Source organism: Dermacentor silvarum, chromosome 6, assembly GCF_013339745.2.
Source record: "Dermacentor silvarum isolate Dsil-2018 chromosome 6, BIME_Dsil_1.4, whole genome shotgun sequence".
NCBI lineage: Eukaryota > Metazoa > Arthropoda > Arachnida > Ixodida > Ixodidae > Dermacentor > Dermacentor silvarum.
The window spans coordinates 44619673-44638707 of NC_051159.1; the positions used below are offsets into that span (position 1 = coordinate 44619673).

The 19035-nt window shown below is 43.7% G+C and overlaps 1 protein-coding gene across 1 annotated transcript in view; it reads left to right on the top strand.

Annotated features, from left to right (window-relative positions):
- Positions 1-9152: 9152 nt before the first annotated feature.
- Positions 9153-19035, top strand: part of LOC119455468 (uncharacterized) — a 43303-nt gene continuing 33420 nt past the window's right edge. The window contains exon 1 of the mRNA XM_037716876.2: positions 9153-9470. Coding sequence (XP_037572804.1) covers positions 9247-9470 — 224 coding nt within the window. The 5' untranslated portion in view covers positions 9153-9246. The remainder of the gene's footprint in view (positions 9471-19035) is intronic.

Here is a 19035-nt window from a genome sequence, read left to right on the forward strand (position 1 = left end):
TGGCGCCGAATCTGTACCTCTGACAAATCGCCTATTATGTGCCATATGTATTACATGTCTTGCCAACTAAATTTATTGTTCTTAATGTCAAGTAGGTGATCGGCTACCACTGTTTGTGATCAAAATCACACTACTTTCTTCCTGTCTCTTAAAGTTATATTTATCATTTTTTCGTTCCATCGCCCTTTACGCAATCTTCAATTATTTTAAAATTTCTTTCTTAACCGCAACTTTTTGATCTATATATTAGTATCGGTAAAATACAAACAGACGACTCTTTTTTTTTCAGGGTTCGCGGTAAGCCGTCAGTCATGATTTGGTAATGCCTGCTCTATACTCATCAACTGATTTTCATTTTGTAATTTTTCTGCTCATGCTTAGGGTAATCTTCAAATAAATGTTCTAGACAAACCTAGTCTTCCACCGATTCTAGAGATTCATCCCGAATTCATCAAGATGATCATCACAAAATCATAAATTTTCTTGTATTGTCGGGCAATTAAACCTCACCTTTGCCTTCTGCATATTAATCTTCAACCCTAACTTAACACTTTTTCGGCTAAGGTGCTCACTCAAATGTTCGAATTCATCCCGAGCTTTTCTGGACAGGACAATGTCATCTGCAAGCCTTAGATATCTAGATATTCGTCATTTGATCATCGCTCCTAATCATTACCACTCTATTAGCTTGAATACTTTGTCTAAGGATGCAATGAATAGCATTGAATAGATTGTGTCTCCTTGCCTGATCCTTTTCTTTAAGGTATTGTCCCGCTTTCCTCGAGGAAAATGAAGGTAGCTGTGCAGTCTTCAAAGATGTTTGTCGAGCTATTCACGCTTGCTCCCTGTACTCCTCGCTAACACAATGTTTCTGTGACTTCTGGTATTTGTACTGAATCAAATGCCTTTTCATAATATAGGAAAGCCATATACAGAGCTTGGATGTAATCTGCCGATTTCCGAATTACTTGATTGATGATATGGATGTGGTCCATCGATGAATACTCCTTTCTTAGGGACGCCCATTCTCTGGGTGACCTGAAGTTAAGGGCTGCCCTGATTTCATGAGAAATCACTTTGGGGGATATTTTGTGCAATACTAGAAATAAGCTGATGAGCCTGTAATTATTCATATCTTTAACGCTTTCGTTTCTATGGATTAGTATGGGTTTGGTATTCTTTCAACTTTCTTCTACATTTGAAGTCATGAGGCCCATAGAATAAACGATTGCAACCTCTTCAAAAATAATTTTGTATTCAATTCTGATCAAATGGTTTGCTTTACCATTTTCTCGGACCGCTTTTCCCCTCAGACATGTTTTACAGAGCCCTTAAAACATCACCACTTGTTACACATGGAACTTGTGTTTCCTGTTTGTCACTATTTCCAATAAAGATTGCGTTGCTTTCCTGGGTGCTATAGAATTCAGTATGGACTTGCTCTGCTGTGTTTACTAGATCGTCAAAATTGCTGATCACATTACCAATGGTATATTTATTATTTAGTCTTAATTTATTGTACACATACCGCGAACCACTGCAGAGGTCAAAGCAGAGGGGAGCGTTTAATCTTCCAATACAAAACAGAACAACAAGAAGAATACAACCAAGCAATCGAAGAAAATGTAGAAAGTAAATAACATATAACTGGCAGTATATTTAGCAGCTGTGAAAGTGATACTCCAGTTTGTGCACAAAATCATTGGCATCAAAAATACTTGCAGGAAATTCATTCCACTCAGACAGTTTTAGGAAAGAAAAGTGTACTGCACTGGCGAAAATCCGCGCCAGTGCTCTATCATGACTATCTCTAGTTTTCCTACTTGTGTAAGGTTTTACACTTGTTGAGATGGCAAGTTTAATATTTCCGGCAAGACAGTTGTGCAAAAACACTAGGTGAGTAACTTTTCGGCCAAACTTCAGAGAACGAATGATGTGCAGACGCATAATTTAGTAACCGAGTGATTCCTTCCGTACTTATTCAATATATACTACGCTGCCTGTCTGTGAACACACTCGCGTTTTCTGATGTCGCCTATATCATGTGGCGCCCATATGATAACGGCGTATTCAAGCCTAAATTTGTTCTAACAGAACCATTGTATGCGAGAAGTTTAACACCAGGTGGCTTATTTTTAAGTTTTCTCGGGAGGAACCATAGGCGCCGACTACGGGGGGGGCTCCGGGGCACGACCTCCCCCCCCCCCCCCAGCAATCCGTAGCCTACCCCCCCCCCCCCCCCCTGAAATGTCATTACCGGAGTTCTGTTAGACACATAATTTGAGGGTTCTCTTGCGTTGCCTCCACATTTTCACTTTTGTTGTGGCTAAAAGCTTACGGCGCTATTGTTGGTGCGGACTTGCACGGCTTTTAATTTCTACTTTCGCTTTATTTCGGCACATCCTAACAATAGGAGAACAAGCGCATTAGAAGCACCAGCGGCGGCTACCTCATCCGTGTTTCCTCAGTTTAACATTTTTTTTTTGTTTCCGCTGAGAACACCACGCACAGACACAATATATTTAAATAAATACAAAGGACAAAGTTTAATATATTTTTTAAAGAGAAGGAGATAGCCAACTAATTGGAGAGCCTATACCTAGAGAATGAATATGTTGATTTATGTTCACCTCACTTCAAATTACTTTGCGTGCTTTTTTGACCCTGAAAAAAACCTGCAGACTTCAGTGACCCCTTCCGCAGAGTCTTCTATCAACGGCGTGTGAAAAACACGTGAGTGATATGTGTCTCAATATTGATTATCTTTCCAGTAGGCAATGGTAATGACTGGCGCTAAAATAAAAGAAAAAAAGGGTCTTCTAGTTATTTACAACATTTACGCATTAAGGATGGAAACATCGGCTCTTGCATCCAGAGGCCATAAATACGGGGTGTTTCAGAAAACACTTTCAAAAAATTTTTAAAATTTCCCTGTGGCAGATAGCAGAATTCTAGTTCATGAGCTGGTCTACTCGAAGAGGTGGACATTACTTGCACAAACAATTGAAATGCATAATCGACTAATTAAAAAAATCACCAATGGCCCCCGTGTTGCAATTTACAAATTCTAGCCATGGAATTCGCAAGGCGTATGCACTAGGAACTAAATCTCAGGATGGCACCAGTTTGGAGATAATAATTCCCGAACATTGCGGAGAAATGCATTGGCGTTCCAGGTACTTTTGTGTTTACCCGCCATGGTTGATTAGTGGGTATGGTGTTGGACTGCTAAGCATGAGGTCGCAGGATCAAATCACGGCCACGGCGGCTGCATTTCGATGGGGCGAAATGATAGAACACCCGTATACTTAGATTTAGGTGTACGTTAAAGAACCCCAGGTGGTCTAAATTATTCCAGAGTCCTCCTCTACGGCGTGCCTCATAATCATAGCGTGGTTTTGGCACGTAAAATTCTATAATTTGTTCTTTTCATACTTTTGTGCTTCGATGCATAAAACGACGTTTTGTTGAGAAAGTGACTGGCACGCCAATGTATTTCTCCTTAAAGTTAGGGAATGAATATCTCGACACTGGTGTCCATCGGGCCCGCGACGCAGCAGAGAGGCTCGGCCTTTATGTACCGACGTGGGAGCGGCCCGCTACGTGCTGATGCGCGTTCCGAGGGACCGTAATAAATATTTATAATACCATACTGGTGTCAGCCTGAGATTTAGTTCAAAGTGGATCCGCACTCCACGACTAGAATTTGTAAATGGCAGCATGGGCCATAAGGTAATTAGCTAAAAAGTTAATTGATTATTTTGTTCATTAGTCGATTATGTATTTCAATTTTTGTGCAAGTAATGCCCGCCTCTTCAAGTAGACGAGCTCATGAACTAGAATTGTACTATCTGCCTCAGGCCACCTTTAAAAATTTTGGAAACTGTTCGCTGCAACACCTTGTATATAGAATTCACTCAGCAACCGAAATGATGCCAAGCCGGATTCACTCAAAATCAGAATAAATAGAAGCCTAGAAGTCATGCGCAGCAGAGCTTATACTCGGACTCAAAGTACAAAAAAAATAAAACCGAGTGTAGTTTAGCCGGAAAGGCGAAGCAGTAATAGTTATAGCAAAGTAGAAGACAATTACACGAAGGAAGATTCTTACCGTGTTAAAGCATGTAAGGATCGCACCCGTGTAAGGGCCTCACCCATAACTTGACAGCCAATATTAAAAAAAAGACATCCAACCGAGAAGCAATCGCGTTCCGTGCGCTGATTCTGGTCGGGCTCAACAGCGAATTGTCGCGCACAGCATAGTTTCGCGCGTAGCTACTGGATGTCGAGAGGAGACGATCGCGGAGGTTTACGGCGGATTTCATACTCGTAGTTGGAAAAAGGAGGTAAAATGGCCCGGTCCCATGAAAGGTTCGCCAAAATCGTGACATAAATCTGTGGCCCTTACACGAGTCTATACGTTAGTTATAGTGGCCATATAAATTGTAGTAAACATTCACCTAAGCACGGACCATGTAAACCTGTAAATACCTCACTGGATGACCTCGAGCACTCGCTTTCACAACGCAAGCATTGTGGAGAACGCCGGCAGCGGAGGCGAACGGTTCGTACAGCTACGCGATTCACCACAACTCTGAAAATTAGATTCATCATCATTATCTGCCTATTTTTATGTACACCACTGACGGCCTCTGTGAGTGATCTGCAATGACCTCTGTTTCTTAACTCTGCAACACTAGGGGCGCAGAAACACAGCCCGGCAAGGAAGACAGTGCGCATGAAGTTAGCAGCCATCCCTGGTCGCCCTTTATCATTGCACCCACCAATGATTACCAACAATTAGATATGGCACGCGGGCCCCATAAGCGTCAGCCGTGCACAGTCATTCACAGCTACGGCAGGGCTAGAGGAGAAGACGCGTTCTCTCCTTCCAATTCGCGTGTGATTACGTGACCTACAACTAACGCGAATATTGAGTGCGTGGGAAATAATGCCCATCAAGCCGCCATCCTTGTCGGCTCACTGTTACGTACTTTCTCCCGCACAACAGGGTATGGGTCGCCTTTGGATTTAATGCGGAACATCACGGCGACGACAACCGTGATAATTTGCCTGAAGTGTGGATATAATTGCTTTCGCCATAAAGCTAGCAATGGAAAATTGTTAGCAGAGGGTATATATATATATATATATATATATATATGGGCAGGTTTCGGCAGCTTGGTCGGGCCCCAGCCCCCCCCCCCCCCCCCTTGGAAAAATGAAAACTGTCCGCCTATGGGAGAAACCATATTTTGTCAGTGCCCTTGAACAAAAAGTAGATATGTTGAGAGACCAGCAAAGTTTTTTTTTTTTTTTGAGGTGACGCCAGGCCACTTGCAGTGATCCACCTCTAGCGTGTCGCGGTTTTTGTTTTAAGAAGTCTATGTACTATGTTGCTTCTTCTTATACGCAACTGGACCCTTTTTCAGTGCTTAATTCTATGTTCCAGAGTGTGCAATAATCATCAACGCACCATTATTTTTTCTCTAGCAAAATGTGATATTTCTATAGTAATCTGGCAAAAAAACAAGACGATCATCTTCGAACAGCAGGACACACCATCATGACTTAAATCTGGTAAGTGATCCGCAATTACTTAAAACAGTAGTGATCCCAATACATTTCCTTCGGACACGTCAGAACTTAGGGGCTGCATACCTGTATAACAATTCTCAGTCTATACAATACAGGGAGTCTATACTCCCTCTGCCTAAGGTAAGCCCCATATCCACTGAATAATATGTGATGGAAGAATGCTACAATCAAGTTTGTGCAACATCTTTCCGTGAGATACCCTGCCGAATGCTTTTGGTAAATAAAAAAACAAGAAAAACGTCCATATGCGAAGCTGGATCAAAGCCTGCACGCTAAATGATGCACAGTCAACACAAGCTGCGTGTTCTTTGCTACTTTTTTCCGAATGTTTTGCTGATGTAAATGATAGGATGGTGCGTTCAGCTAGAAAATTGTGAGTTTATGTCGTGATCATGTGTTGTCAAACCTTACAACATGTGTTAGTGGATGAATATAGGCCGACAATTTGTTAGTTACAAGCGATCGCGTTTTTCATGAATCGGAACATGAGCACCTTCCGCCTGTCATTCGGTATTTCCCTAGTTGCGAGTGACAAGTTATGGAAGTATATGTGAAAATTGAGCTAATTGCTGCGAATATAATATCAACACATAAACATTTGAGATATCTTACATAACGCCCTTTCGGAGGGAGGTATTTTTAGGAGAAGGAGATCGTAACGCAGAGTAGCGTTTTGGCGAAAAAGCGTTTGAACCCTTCAAGAAAGATGTACGTTTGCTTGACGACTCACCATGTCCCGATTGCCGGCCCACTGGCAAGTGTTGCTAGCATCTCACCGAATTATGATCACGAGAGATATTCATTGCATAGACAGTGACATCGCCACGTCTGCTACCAAGTCATTCAGGGCCAGAACAACGGTTATTTATTTATTTACTTATTTATGTATTTATTTATTTATTATTTATTTATTTATTTACAAGTACCTTACAGGCCTCGCAGAGGCATTGTGTAAAGGGGGGGGGGGGTCGATACAAAGTAAGAACAAATTGGGTTAACATCAAAGCCAGTAAGAACAATGCAGCAACAAAATGAACAACAACAGCATAAAAAAATGTCCAAGTACAAAACTAGTCATATGTATGTCACATGAATAGCCGCTGTCGCTGTCACATGAGTAGCCGAATTGCTATAGTGCAACAACGCTATAGTGAATCGAGCATAATAGTCATTGCACTGGTCTGCTTTAAACCACTTATATGGCAACGTCAAGGAACATATCCCAGGGAATAACTGGGCTAAGTGCGTATCTCCAAAGCCGTGCATCGATTACCCTGACGAACACCTGTTCAAGAGCGGTCTGATTGTTTACCGACGCAATACTTAAGACTTGGGTTCAATGTGTTGACTTAGCTTGAACGGAGGCATACCGTGTTTTTACACTTCGAAGAGCATGGCACCATAATCTCGGAGGCCACGTATTTGTCGGTTACCTTTCCGCATGGTCCACTGCATTGCGTTCGTAAACCACAAACGCGCCACATTTTCCTCACTTAACCGATCTTTCCCGGTTTAAATTCAACATGTAAGAAAACATCGCAAGTGTTTTCAGGCCTACCTTAGTGTAACCCGTTAAAATAGTCTTCCGAACTAAAGAGAAACTCTACAAAGCTACTTTCTTGAGGGGGGAAGTAATGCGCTTGGTAAGTGCTTTGTTCGAGGGCCTACATTGTAGCCACGGGGTTCTTGGTAAGATTGCAACTATAGTGTCAAATACGTATTCATTTAGGTTGGCAACGCGTTCAAATGCGATTTCAAAGATAGCATGTTCAATTGGTGTCTCATAGCGTTCTACCAGAGGTATAGGTAGTTAAAGACAGACTGCGCCTGGTCTCCGCGTGCCTGTGTATACGCACCACAGACGCACATAAGCTCTGCTGGCCTCCAACTCTCTCATCCCTGAAGAATAAGCTAGTTGTACTCCAAAACGTCCTGTTGTAGAATAAATTTTCGCTAGGGCTTTCCCCGTCCTTCATAGAGTTACTGTTCTCAACCAGTCAGATATCTACCGGATGTTTACTTTTGAAGCTTTCAAGCCACACTACGAAGATAAGGTGGTCCATAGCAGTGATTATTCGGGCTCACTAACACTCACTTATGTGCGCCGATACTATTACTTGCTTTATTACACGACATTTATAGAGCAGTCAGAGTACTCTAAACCTACCGGCCAAATATAGCAAGAGATGCCGAAATGATAACTACTGAACAGAAAAAGAAATTGACGGCAAATGGTCTCATTAGCTGCATCGCCCTAAAGCTTATCTTGCAAGCTGTGATCGCCAGTGTTTTTATGAGAGCCATGAAATTAGGTAGACTGTCCTTAAGGTAGCGTTGGATAATTCTAAAGTACATAAGTGATATCAAATCAGCAGATTTATCTACGTACTCGTATGTTTCGTCATTTTGTAATGTTTTCACAACGAAATGTAAGTTTTAGTTAATGTTGCCACAATAATATTACTTCGTGAATTTTGGCTCCAGTTATCGTGTTACCTAAAGGGTGGCATGTTTAAGCTGAAGAGGATATTTTTAAATAAAGCAAGAAATCTGATAATGATACAGACAATTATTATTTGTTCTCGTGCTGTTCTAGAGTTAATTGAATGCATAATGTCCAAGAGAATAACCACAACGTAATATTATCTAAAGGCTGGCTTTGCTCTGGGCAACATGGAGGCGGCCCGGCATGTTCTGACGCATGACCTCAGCTTTTGACGTCATTAGCACTGAAAAAAATGCATGAAAATGAGCAAATCAATCACCAGTATCCTGGTGACATCACTCAGGCTGCGCGAGCTTGGGCACAAAAATTTGTTTATCCTCAGTTGCCCTTTTTGCAAGAACACAACTACAAAAAAGATGTCAAACCTTTCGTGATCCACCAAATTTTAGTGGCAGTTAGCGCATGCCCGAGTAGGTTCCTGCTAACGGTGGGAGTGTCCAAGAATTATGGCTAACGGAGCAGCTACGTCACCTCGCTTAAGTTCAGCATGTAGCAACAAGTGGGCGGCCGCTTCGAGCTACATCACCGAGGCAAGGGACAGTGCAGATATGTCACACTGTTTCTGAGTCTCATCCTAAACGCTCAAGAGTTTTAAAAAGAAGAAAAAAGCGCTGAAACGACGAACGTGACAAGCGCCCCGCGAGCTCAAAGGCGTCAAAGGCAGTTTTCGCGCCACCTAAATGGGTTTTTCTCCCCCTTCTCCTCACGCACGAGCACGGCCGCTAGAGCAGCTCTTCGGATGGGTCGTTCCTTCTTGAGACGCCCGATGGATTATGTATTCTCGCACGCACAAACAGCGTCTCTCTCGGACTTTGCGCACGCAAACGAGCTGTACGTAACTCGGAAGCATCGCAAAGCAGCTCGGCGCGGGTGCCACAAACACGCGTCACGCGTTCCGCGGGCCAGCCACGCGGGCGAAGGGCTTCGTCGCCGGGCCCGGGGCCAATCGACGACCGAACCGGGCGGATCGGGGCGGAGCCGCGGCCGCGACCGGCCTCTTCGGCGGCGCGCTTTTTAAGGCGCCCGTGACTGGGCGACTCTTGACCGGCGCCGGCGCGACCACGTCTAAAGAAGAAGGCAGGCACCGGATCGGAGTGCGGAGGCACGTGCGAGCCAAACACCGTCGTCCCCTGAAAGTGAGGATGCCGAGCCGCGGTGCCTGGGGTTCCTCGTCGGCCGCCTGCCCCGTGGCGGCGGGCTGCCTGCTGCTCGCCCTGCTGTTGCTGCAGCAGCCCCACGCTGTGGAGCCGGCCAAGCGATTGGACTGCCGGGCCTTCTGCCGACTCACGGGCTTCCGCTTCAATGCGGGCCTCTGCAAGTGCGGCTACATGCTATTCGCCAGCAAGCGCTCGCAGCAGCCCCCTCTGTGAGTTGACATTTGACGTTGCGTCGCTCTGATTTCCTCATTCATTTCTGTTCATCTCGTTGCACTTGTGTTGCAGGTAAAAGTGAAAGACTTTATTCGATATATTTCCCACTTACGAAAATAAAAGAGCGTTCCACATAGATGAGCGAAATATGTACTAGTGTTCTGTGTTATAGATTTCTACTTATTGCATCTTGCACACAACAATTATTACATTAAACTTTGTTCATGCATTTACTTGTCAGGAAATGTTGTTTCATACGTTTATTTTCTGATAAAAAATACCTTTTCACTGGAACGTAGGTCCCCATGTTTATTTCTATACGTATTTAAAAAAACAATATTCAATACAAGAAACACCGTTCTGTTTAGATAAAAACAAAATATGTTCAAACGTTTTTTACTTATAGGTGAAACCTACGTTGAACGGGATTAAGAGTGTACTTTTTTTATACAACTTTAACAAAATTTGCAAAGCATTTCTGTCAGAGAAACGGCTTCCCTTTGGCTCGTAGGCTTCGCTAGCAATATGTGGGACGTCAAGAGTGGCTGGAGCGCGCTCTTACGAACGATTAAAGTTTAAGAACTTTCTCAACGTGGACCCTAGAAGCCGATTTTCAATTCTCATCGTTCTTAAGCTGCTCGTGGTTGAGTGGCCACCTTCGAAAATTGCATGTCTGATCTGATGACAGGCTGTCACCTGTCATTACAAATTATTCCATACGTATGATCTATGTTATTAAAGCCCAGATACCTCGGGGTGGCAAACACAGTGGCAGTGGTTCTACTTGGCAATAACTACTTGTCCTTAATCGAAAAGTAACGATAACCACGGCCTTCATTGTATAAGAATTCTAGTCTAGTTTTGATCGATTTACTACTTCAATAACCGCGCTTTATCGTCACCAGAATTGATTTAAGATAAAATTATAGAAACAAGCAAAAGCAGTTGCTATACTATAGGAGTTAAGAATCAGCATAGAATGATTGGCAGCAGCTGAGGAGACCACCTTGTCATGTTCTTCTTAGTCAGGTGCGGAGGTCACCTAAACTTTGTTGAACTTCGTAAAGACCTTAGACGATGAAAGTTTTTTGGGAGCGTATTCGCAAGGAAGTTCTCACTCTTGAGGTGTCCGTTGAGCTCTGGCTTCTCAAAGCGTATTCCCCTAAACAAAACGTGACAAATGTTAGGTTCCGTGACGTGGTATAGGAGCTGATTCTAGATAATTGTTCTGTTGGACACATTGCGCGCATGATTCGCGATGACTGCTGGCCAGTTACCAAGTGCACTTACTAAGGAACTGATTTGCTAATTTGGCACCCGATCGCATGCTCATCTCGCGCGTAATTCACGATGTATTTTTTTTTCATGGTAAGTGCTCTCCCGTATTTTCGGGCCGTCTTCACGAATCAAATATCGGGCATCACAGTTTCTTCGCATATGTCCTTACGAAGAGCTACAGCGTAAGAACGTCTTGTGAATAAAGTGCTTGTTCCGCAAGTTCCTTCCTGGTCATACAGTTAACCTTGCGTTGACCTCTATCTTAGTCTCAGTGATATACTGGGCCTAACTCGTACGACATAATGAAATAGGTACGCTGTAGTGCGGCATTTCTGGAATGTTCACTGGGCTTAATTTGTCAGGGCTTTAGCAGCCGGATTGCTGGCCTCTTGTTTCGTTTACTTCTTGACTTCTCCAGCATTAAAGTATTCAAACAATGTGGACATCAATGGGGACATCGCATTCAAAAATAATTTCTGTAAACATTTGCGGATATCTATATTTGCCACTTGAAGACTATTTAGAGGTGCGTTACAAATACTCAATCCATTACGCCGTTGGCATACTTTAATATATTTACCCCCTTTTATTACCCTTTTCACCTCTTACAGCTTCAATTAGCTTGAACAAACCATCGAGTATTCCATACACACTCACAATGTGAAATCGCTTCCTCTTACAGCTTCAATTAGCTTGAACAAACCATCGAGTATTCCATACAGCACTCACAATGTGAAATCGCTTTATTATTACTTATTGTGTTCACTCACTACAGGCTTCTTTGTGTATTTCCCGCTACTTTAGGAGGTATTTGTATAACATAAGTTTCAGCTGCTTTCGTAGTTGTTCAGTTCACCTACGAGTTATGGCTAGCTGGCTCGCTAGCTCTTTAAGCGACGCCCTCATCACGCGATTTCGTTTCGAATATTTTTGCGAGGAAAAAGGCTTTAGACAATTTAGGGAACGACAATTAGACTTAAATACAAGCACACATAACACACCATTTAAATCTCGAGACAAATAAATATTCATAAAAGTATACACATTGACGCCAATTTGCCAGAACTGTAAACGTATTCAGGTAAAAAAAGAAGCAGGAAATAATAATAAACTTTTTGTAGCCGGTACTAGCTGTAAATCAAGAATAATTCATTTTGCTTCCTTGCCTATCTGTAAGTTTTCGTGCAGTTTCTGAGCGATGCCTTGTCCGTAGAACTGGGGCAATTGCAATATATTCTTAGTATACTACCGGAGAAAAAGACATAGACACGGATAGGTAGAAAGGATACACAGGCGGCATTTCAACTGGTTGTTTATTGGGAAGATGTGAATCTTACATTCTGGGACACAGAACAACGCAATGAATGTGAAAGAACTAAACATTTAAGGGATCCATGACACGGTCTTCCAACTTTTCTTAATTTGATATTGTAAATGAGAGTAGAGGACCTCATATTGTTACAAACACAGAAGAATTGTTTTATATTCCTAGTATGAAATGTGCTTTGTGTTCTTTTTATTATTGTGTAATTGCTCTTACCCTCTGAAATGTACTCTGTACCCTGAGGGTAACATAGATAAATAAATAAAACTGGGCTCTCAGCGATCATTTTAAATCGAAATTTGAATTTGAAATCAGTGCCTCTAGAGCAGTTCCGCCGATAGCAACCGCCATTTTGGCATGTACTGTATGAGGTCACGAAATGATTGGCCACTAGTGCGTCGTCTGCTTTGCAACAGTGTTAGGCCTCATCGGCTCCGCACGGCTAAGGCACCCAACGGCACAGGAAAGGCGTCGTGTTAAATTGAGCCTGCTATTATTTCACTCACGCGATAAAAAAATCAGCAGAAAACCACCTAGGTGAACATGCAAATAAAAATTGACGTATAATGGCCATGACGTACTTCCACCTTTGAGTAACAGGCCAGAGCAAGTTACAACTCAGGCCTACCTCTCTGCTTTTCTGTAAATAAATATATCTCTCTTGTTACAACTTCCGGTGTTTGCACTGGCCTTCGAGATTACCTTTTGCTACCGAAGGCAGCCGTTTTCGGACGTGCCAGTTCATTTCGTCATCACTCACTGTTGCCAGACGTCTCTACGGTCCACTGCGAAGAAAGAAGTAACACGTGAATTTGCTACCACACCGTGTGCCTTTAAGTTTCGGCACCTTGATGTGGGACGCATACAGTTGAAATGCAAGGTATAATTGAAGCTCTAGAATTTGGTGCCATGGCCCCTCGAATTAAAACTGCGAGGAAAAAAAAAGAGAACTGTTACAATAAGGTGTGATCAAGGTTCTTTTAGGGTTAGAGATGGGCCTACTCACACACCATTGCGCATATTTTCCAATGTTGAAAGCTCTCACAACTTCATGACCCATTTATCTGTGTGGCCAATAGAACGCGCAACCACATGGAGACATTGACCTGATATCGGAATCTATTGGTGTGCTTTTCCAGTTATTAAACTATCCTTTGAAACGAACTATAACGCAATGGATCGTTAGGTCAGCGTAAGCCATGACGCAAATCAGCGTGCCTTGTTAGCTAAGTTCGTAAAGTAACACGTAAAGTGCGTGGCGTGCTTCTCCGAGCGATTGTTCACGTACCAGAGTGAGGCACGTTCACGCCACACGCCCTTTCAATCGCCCTATCAAATCATTAATTAGCCCATATTAATCACGCACGCAACTATGTCTGTTCCCGTGAGTCAACCGGAGCTCAGATTAAATTTAGTCTGTTTTATCTAGTTTTTTTTTTCTGTTTAGCATTGCGTGTATACAACCATACAGTTGTCAAGAAACTTTCAGCTGAAGGCTCTTGTGTAGTCCCTTGTTTTTGTAAGTGTCTGTTTTATGTTTTACATCGAGACCAAATCAGACTTTCCACAGATATCCTACTCTACATTTGACACTAGAACTCTGTAATTGTAAAATTAAGCCCTTGCGCACATGCTACTGTGAAATATGGGATAAGCTGGATCACCCAGCGTGATATATCCTTTCTACTGCAATTTTTCCGCACCTATTTAGCTTTCCGACTGCGTGATGGGTCTTTGTCTTATTGCTCTTCAAGGAAAACGAAAAGCACTAAAGGGAGAAAGATTTTTGTTTTGCTTATACCAATGAAGTTAGTCTGCTCACAGTGCTTGCTGACATTGGCAGGGTGCTCATCTATATTCGAGCTGTGAAGAGCGATGCGATGTCTCCATTTACACTAACGCATTTTGGAAACAAAATTCTCTATACCTTCGTTCTGTCTCGAAAAAGTTTCCCCACCTTGAACTTTAAGAAAAGGTAATATATTATTGCAAAACTGGGTTAGCAGGCCGTTGCCCTAAACCCCCCATTACGATTAGCTAAAACCCCCATTAAGACGACGACGAACGCGGGAGCTGTGGCACGAGCGCGTTCGCGCAGTGGCGTCGAGGGGCGCCAACGAGCCAGCTGTGGAAGTAGAAGACGATGATCGAGCCATTGCGGATGATGATAGTTTCTGCGCACATCGGTCGGATGGATTTTGGTTTCGCCTAGCCATATATAGTTTCGCTGTAAAATGCTGGCTCTCCCGTAATTGAGAGTAGATGTAAGCATGAAATGGCTGCCATATGGCGTCTTTTGCTACCTGTGGTGGCACCGCCTTCAACAACTTTTCTTCTTACAACAGTGCAGCGCCGCTCAGCGTCTTTCGCTACTTTTTCTTCTTGTCGCGGACCACTCATGACTCACAGACCGCTGGCGTTCAAAAGAGCACAGGACACGCTGTTTCAGCGCCAAAAAATGTATGGTGCCCTCTATCACCCTTTTGAACGTCGCTATTGGAAATGAGAAATAAAACTTCAGCGTACTAGATGTTACAGCTTGAGTGATATTGTGAACAAACATTAGAAAGAAATCGGAAGCAACGTTTTTTGTAACTTGTTTCGGAAAGTAACTAGGTATGTTATGCGGTTCTGTACAAAGGGTTGGCGGCAGAAGACCGCATTTTCTGTACTTTTGACTGGTTGACCGGATGATCTCGTTTTGTTCTCCCAATGATGCCCAGATATTCTCGTCTAGAGCACTGCACGGGTCGATTTTTTCAGCCCGGGCCCGGCCCGGGCCCGTCTTTACGTTGGGCGGCCCGCCCGAGCCCGATCAAAACTTTTATGGCGAGACCCGGGCCCGGACCGGGCCGGAAAATAATCTACGTTACCCGCCCGGCCCGGCCCGCCACCCCTTTACCTTAGGCTCGAGCCCGGCCCGAGCCCGACTCGAAACCGGCCCGAACCCGGCCCGAGACCGAAAAATAATGTTTTTCAGAGTTGAGACACCCGAGAATAACTCGCTGCACATTACATGCACACCACCAGAAGCCCGAGCCCGGCCCGGGCCCGCGTCAAAAAACCCGAGCCCGGCCCGGGCCCGAGTCAAAAAGCACACGCCGTGCCCGAGCCCGGCCTGAGCCCGTGAAAAAAGTGTGCTACCCGGCCCGGCCCGGCCCACGGGCCGGGCCGGGCTCGCGCTTTCGGGTAAGCCCGAGCCCGTGCAGTGCTCTATTCTCGTCTGAGTGCCCGGATATTCTCGTGTGATTGCCTGGATAACGGCTCTGGCTGTTGGCTAAGGTCATTTGAAGGTCGCTGACAACGGGAGCTAAAAGCATTTCATGCCTAATAAAGAAAAAGGAAGTGAACGAGAAGACAACTTGTCGCCCGTGGGAGCAGAACCAAACATACGCGTAAAGCGAAGGCTGTGGTTTCGGCGTTGTTGTCTAAATAGGTACCCATTTTCGAAAGCAACTGTCGCGAAAAAGTTATTTGAAAGCCGAGTGGCTCATGATTTAGCAGTTAACGACTTGCTTGCGTTGGCGAGGGCTAAAGAAGTTGTAAAAATATAAAAACGCTGCGAAGTTGGCTACTCGTATGACTGGGTGAAGAAAATATTGGGAGAAATTACAAAGGGTTAAACAAAATCAAGAAAATAAAGCATCCAGTAATAAAAGACCAATGGTAAATATAGGTTTATTGATATAGGTAGTGTTCGTTCATATGTGGACACTAGCAATCTGTATGTTGATATTCTAGAGAAACTTTGTATTAGTTTTGATTTGCTCGAAATATTCATTTTGTTACACCGGACTTCGTATGTTAGCTTACATGCAACAATCTGATGTCATAAGAAAATATAAGTAGAATCAATTCAATTATTACACTTTATATATGCAAGAAATACCAACGGGGTCAATTCATCCAGACGCAATAAACTCGCCCACACAAACTTAAGACGAAGAGAAGTTCAGGCTTCAACCAGACGTCCATGTCTTGGTAAAACGATCTTTTCGTGAAGAGCTCTGTTCGAAGCCAGGGAACTAGGCAGCAGTTATTACATTCTTCTAAATCCCAATATGCATGCCTCCCATCGTGTTCCGATTCGAAAATTGATTTTAGTTTTATAGCAAACTTTTCATTGGTGTTTCCGTGAAGAAACTCTGTAGCCGGGCGGCAAAATAGAAAAGGCCGGCAGGCCACATGCATCCTGAAAACAAAATTTTAGCGTCGTGCCAACGAGTTCACACTCATATTGTACGTTCGTAGCTAGCTAATGGCAATATGACGATAAAAGCTGAAAACTTGTCGATAAGCAGGATACGTGCCCTGAACCATTCCCTTCTAAATATTTGTCGCATGGTACTTAAGTAATAACATAATTCATTTCGTAGGATGGAGCTTCAAACGAGAATTACAGGAGTATCTCTTTCAAGGCTTAGTAAAAAATTGTGACTATTTTAAATGAGTGCACCTATGATGTTCTATTGTCCTTTAGTTAGGCGTCTGAAACCCACACACTGTAAATAAATAATTATGAAGGAACAGTAGAACTGGGCCAATTTTAGTGTCATAACAATTTTCAAATTTTTGTTCGGCATCATTAAAATATGGGGCTTTACATCATTTTATATACCTCATTCCTTTATAGAACTAACACTTACTCTGTTCTTGCCATGCAGTTTCCAGCCAGTATGAAAAGGTTCACTCTTTGCGCATACTCAAACGCGATTTTTTCCACTATGGAGCCCGTTGTAATGCAGTTCGCAGCAACCTTGGTGTTGATTACGTACTTGAAATTGTCGTCTAGCTGTGCGTTGAAGAAATGATCGCAGTTTTTTACAGTGCCAGCTGTTATGGGCTCTTTCCAATAGCCGTTTCGGTTCGCGATGCCGTCCGCCGCCGCCGCTGGTGACCGAACCGCTATCGCCGGAAATGCGAAAAAAAATTCCCTGTCCCCGCCGTGATCGAACCCAGGCCCGCTGCGCGGGAGTCGGATACTTTACCACTGAGGCACGCAAGCACTTGCTATCAGGCAGTGGAAAAATGCCCTATAACCGCGCCCTAGGCAGGCGCGCAGGCGCAGACGACCCGAGCCTCCGTCAGTATGGTGGCGCCATCTAGGTAAGGCGCCTGCAAACGCAGCGTGCGCAGGCGCAGACAACGAGATGCGATTCAGACGAGGCACGCAATCAAAACAATCCCGAATTGCCCGAGCTTCCGCCAGTATGGTGGCCCCATCAAGTTAAGGTGCCTGCCAACGCAGCGTGCTCGACATGTAAGTTGCATATAGCAGTTGCATGCTGCATGTAACTGGACTTGGTTCACTCAAGCAGGCTAGGTGACCATTTTTCACCAGCCGATTTTGAAGATTCCAACAAACGATCATGATGATGATCATCATCAACAACAACGTACCGCGCCACGGGTCAAGGGATGTGAGATGTGCGCCACGCATCCTGGATACCTTTTCGGTACACGTTATGGCGTCTCCTCGCAAGGTGCGAATCGCTGCTGAAGAAGCGATTCTTACCTTGTTGGCTACAACCAGGCTTGATCGGGCTCAGCAGACTGCTGTACAGGGACCATTACAAGCCGCAGCTCGCCGTCGACGCCAGGCGGACAGTTCAGATCGTTCTCGTCAAAACGAGGCGAAGAGACTTTGCCGCGAAGACCATGTTGTGCGTGGTGCCGAAATTGGAGCTACTCTTGAGCCGCTCCACCAGCTTATGCTGTGACTGTGCTGCGTGTGCCGCGCAGGCCTGTGATTTTTTGAAAAACACTGGAGACTACTCATCTGTGTTTTCTTTGTACCTTTTCACTGAATCCGTTGAAACGCATCATTGCCAGCAGATAGGAAGGTAGGAAAGATGCTCCCTCTTTTAAAATCAGGTGATCCACATTCTACTTTGTATTACAGACTTGTCTGATTAAGAAGCATTCTCTGCAAGCTTCTTGAGGACGTAATTTATTCGAACCTTGTCACCTCAACTCATCCTTCAGTCCTTCTTTTCGCAGCATGGTTTCTGTAAAAATTATTCATCTGATACGCAATTAATGTCCTTCATCAACTCAGCTTCCTCCTTAGATAGAGGTGTACTAGTTGATTGTACCTTCCTGGGCTTCCAAAGGCGTTCGACAAGGCCCCACATGAATTACTGCTGCTTAAAATCAATACCCTAAATGCAGATCGTAACATACGGAAGCAGATTGAATTCTTTCTCATTAACAACACGCACTTTGCAACCGCGAATGATTCAGTGTCGCAGCATTGTGCAGTCCAATCTGGTGTACCACAGGGCTCATTTTAGGATCGTTGCTGTTTCTAATATATGTTAGTGATGGCCCCAATGCATTTACATCATCACATAAACTCTTCGCAGAAGACTACGTCATTTACCGCGAGATAAGAAGTTCGCAAGACTCGTTATTGCTACAGAGTTATCTCGACAACTTTTGGAACTGGTTGTACCAGTGGCAAATAGCCGTTAACCCAACCAAATGAAAAGTAACGTCCTGCATGACCGTCTAATATATCTTACACATTCGATTACAAAGTTAACGGAGTTCCACTTGGAACAGTACCTTTGTATAAGTATCGTGATGTCCGCGTAGCTAATAATCTTTGCTGGCATGCACACCTCCCTAAAACTATCAGCAATACAAATAAAACACCTGGTTACAAACGCAAGATTTTTTCACAGCTCCCACAATACCTAAAATTGCTTGTGTACAAAGCACTCAGATAACCTAAACTAGAGTACGCCATATCTGTGTGATCCTGGACAACACACACTAGTAGACAACATTGAATCAGTTGCTTCTAATTATTCACGCACAGTTATTATTTCTTCAATCAAGTCAAACCTAGGTCTCGTCCATTTACATGTCAGACGAACACTATTTTGCCTCTCTTTATATCATAAAAGCGTCCTTCAGAATATAGTGTTGAAACGCAGACTTTTAAAAGTACCAAC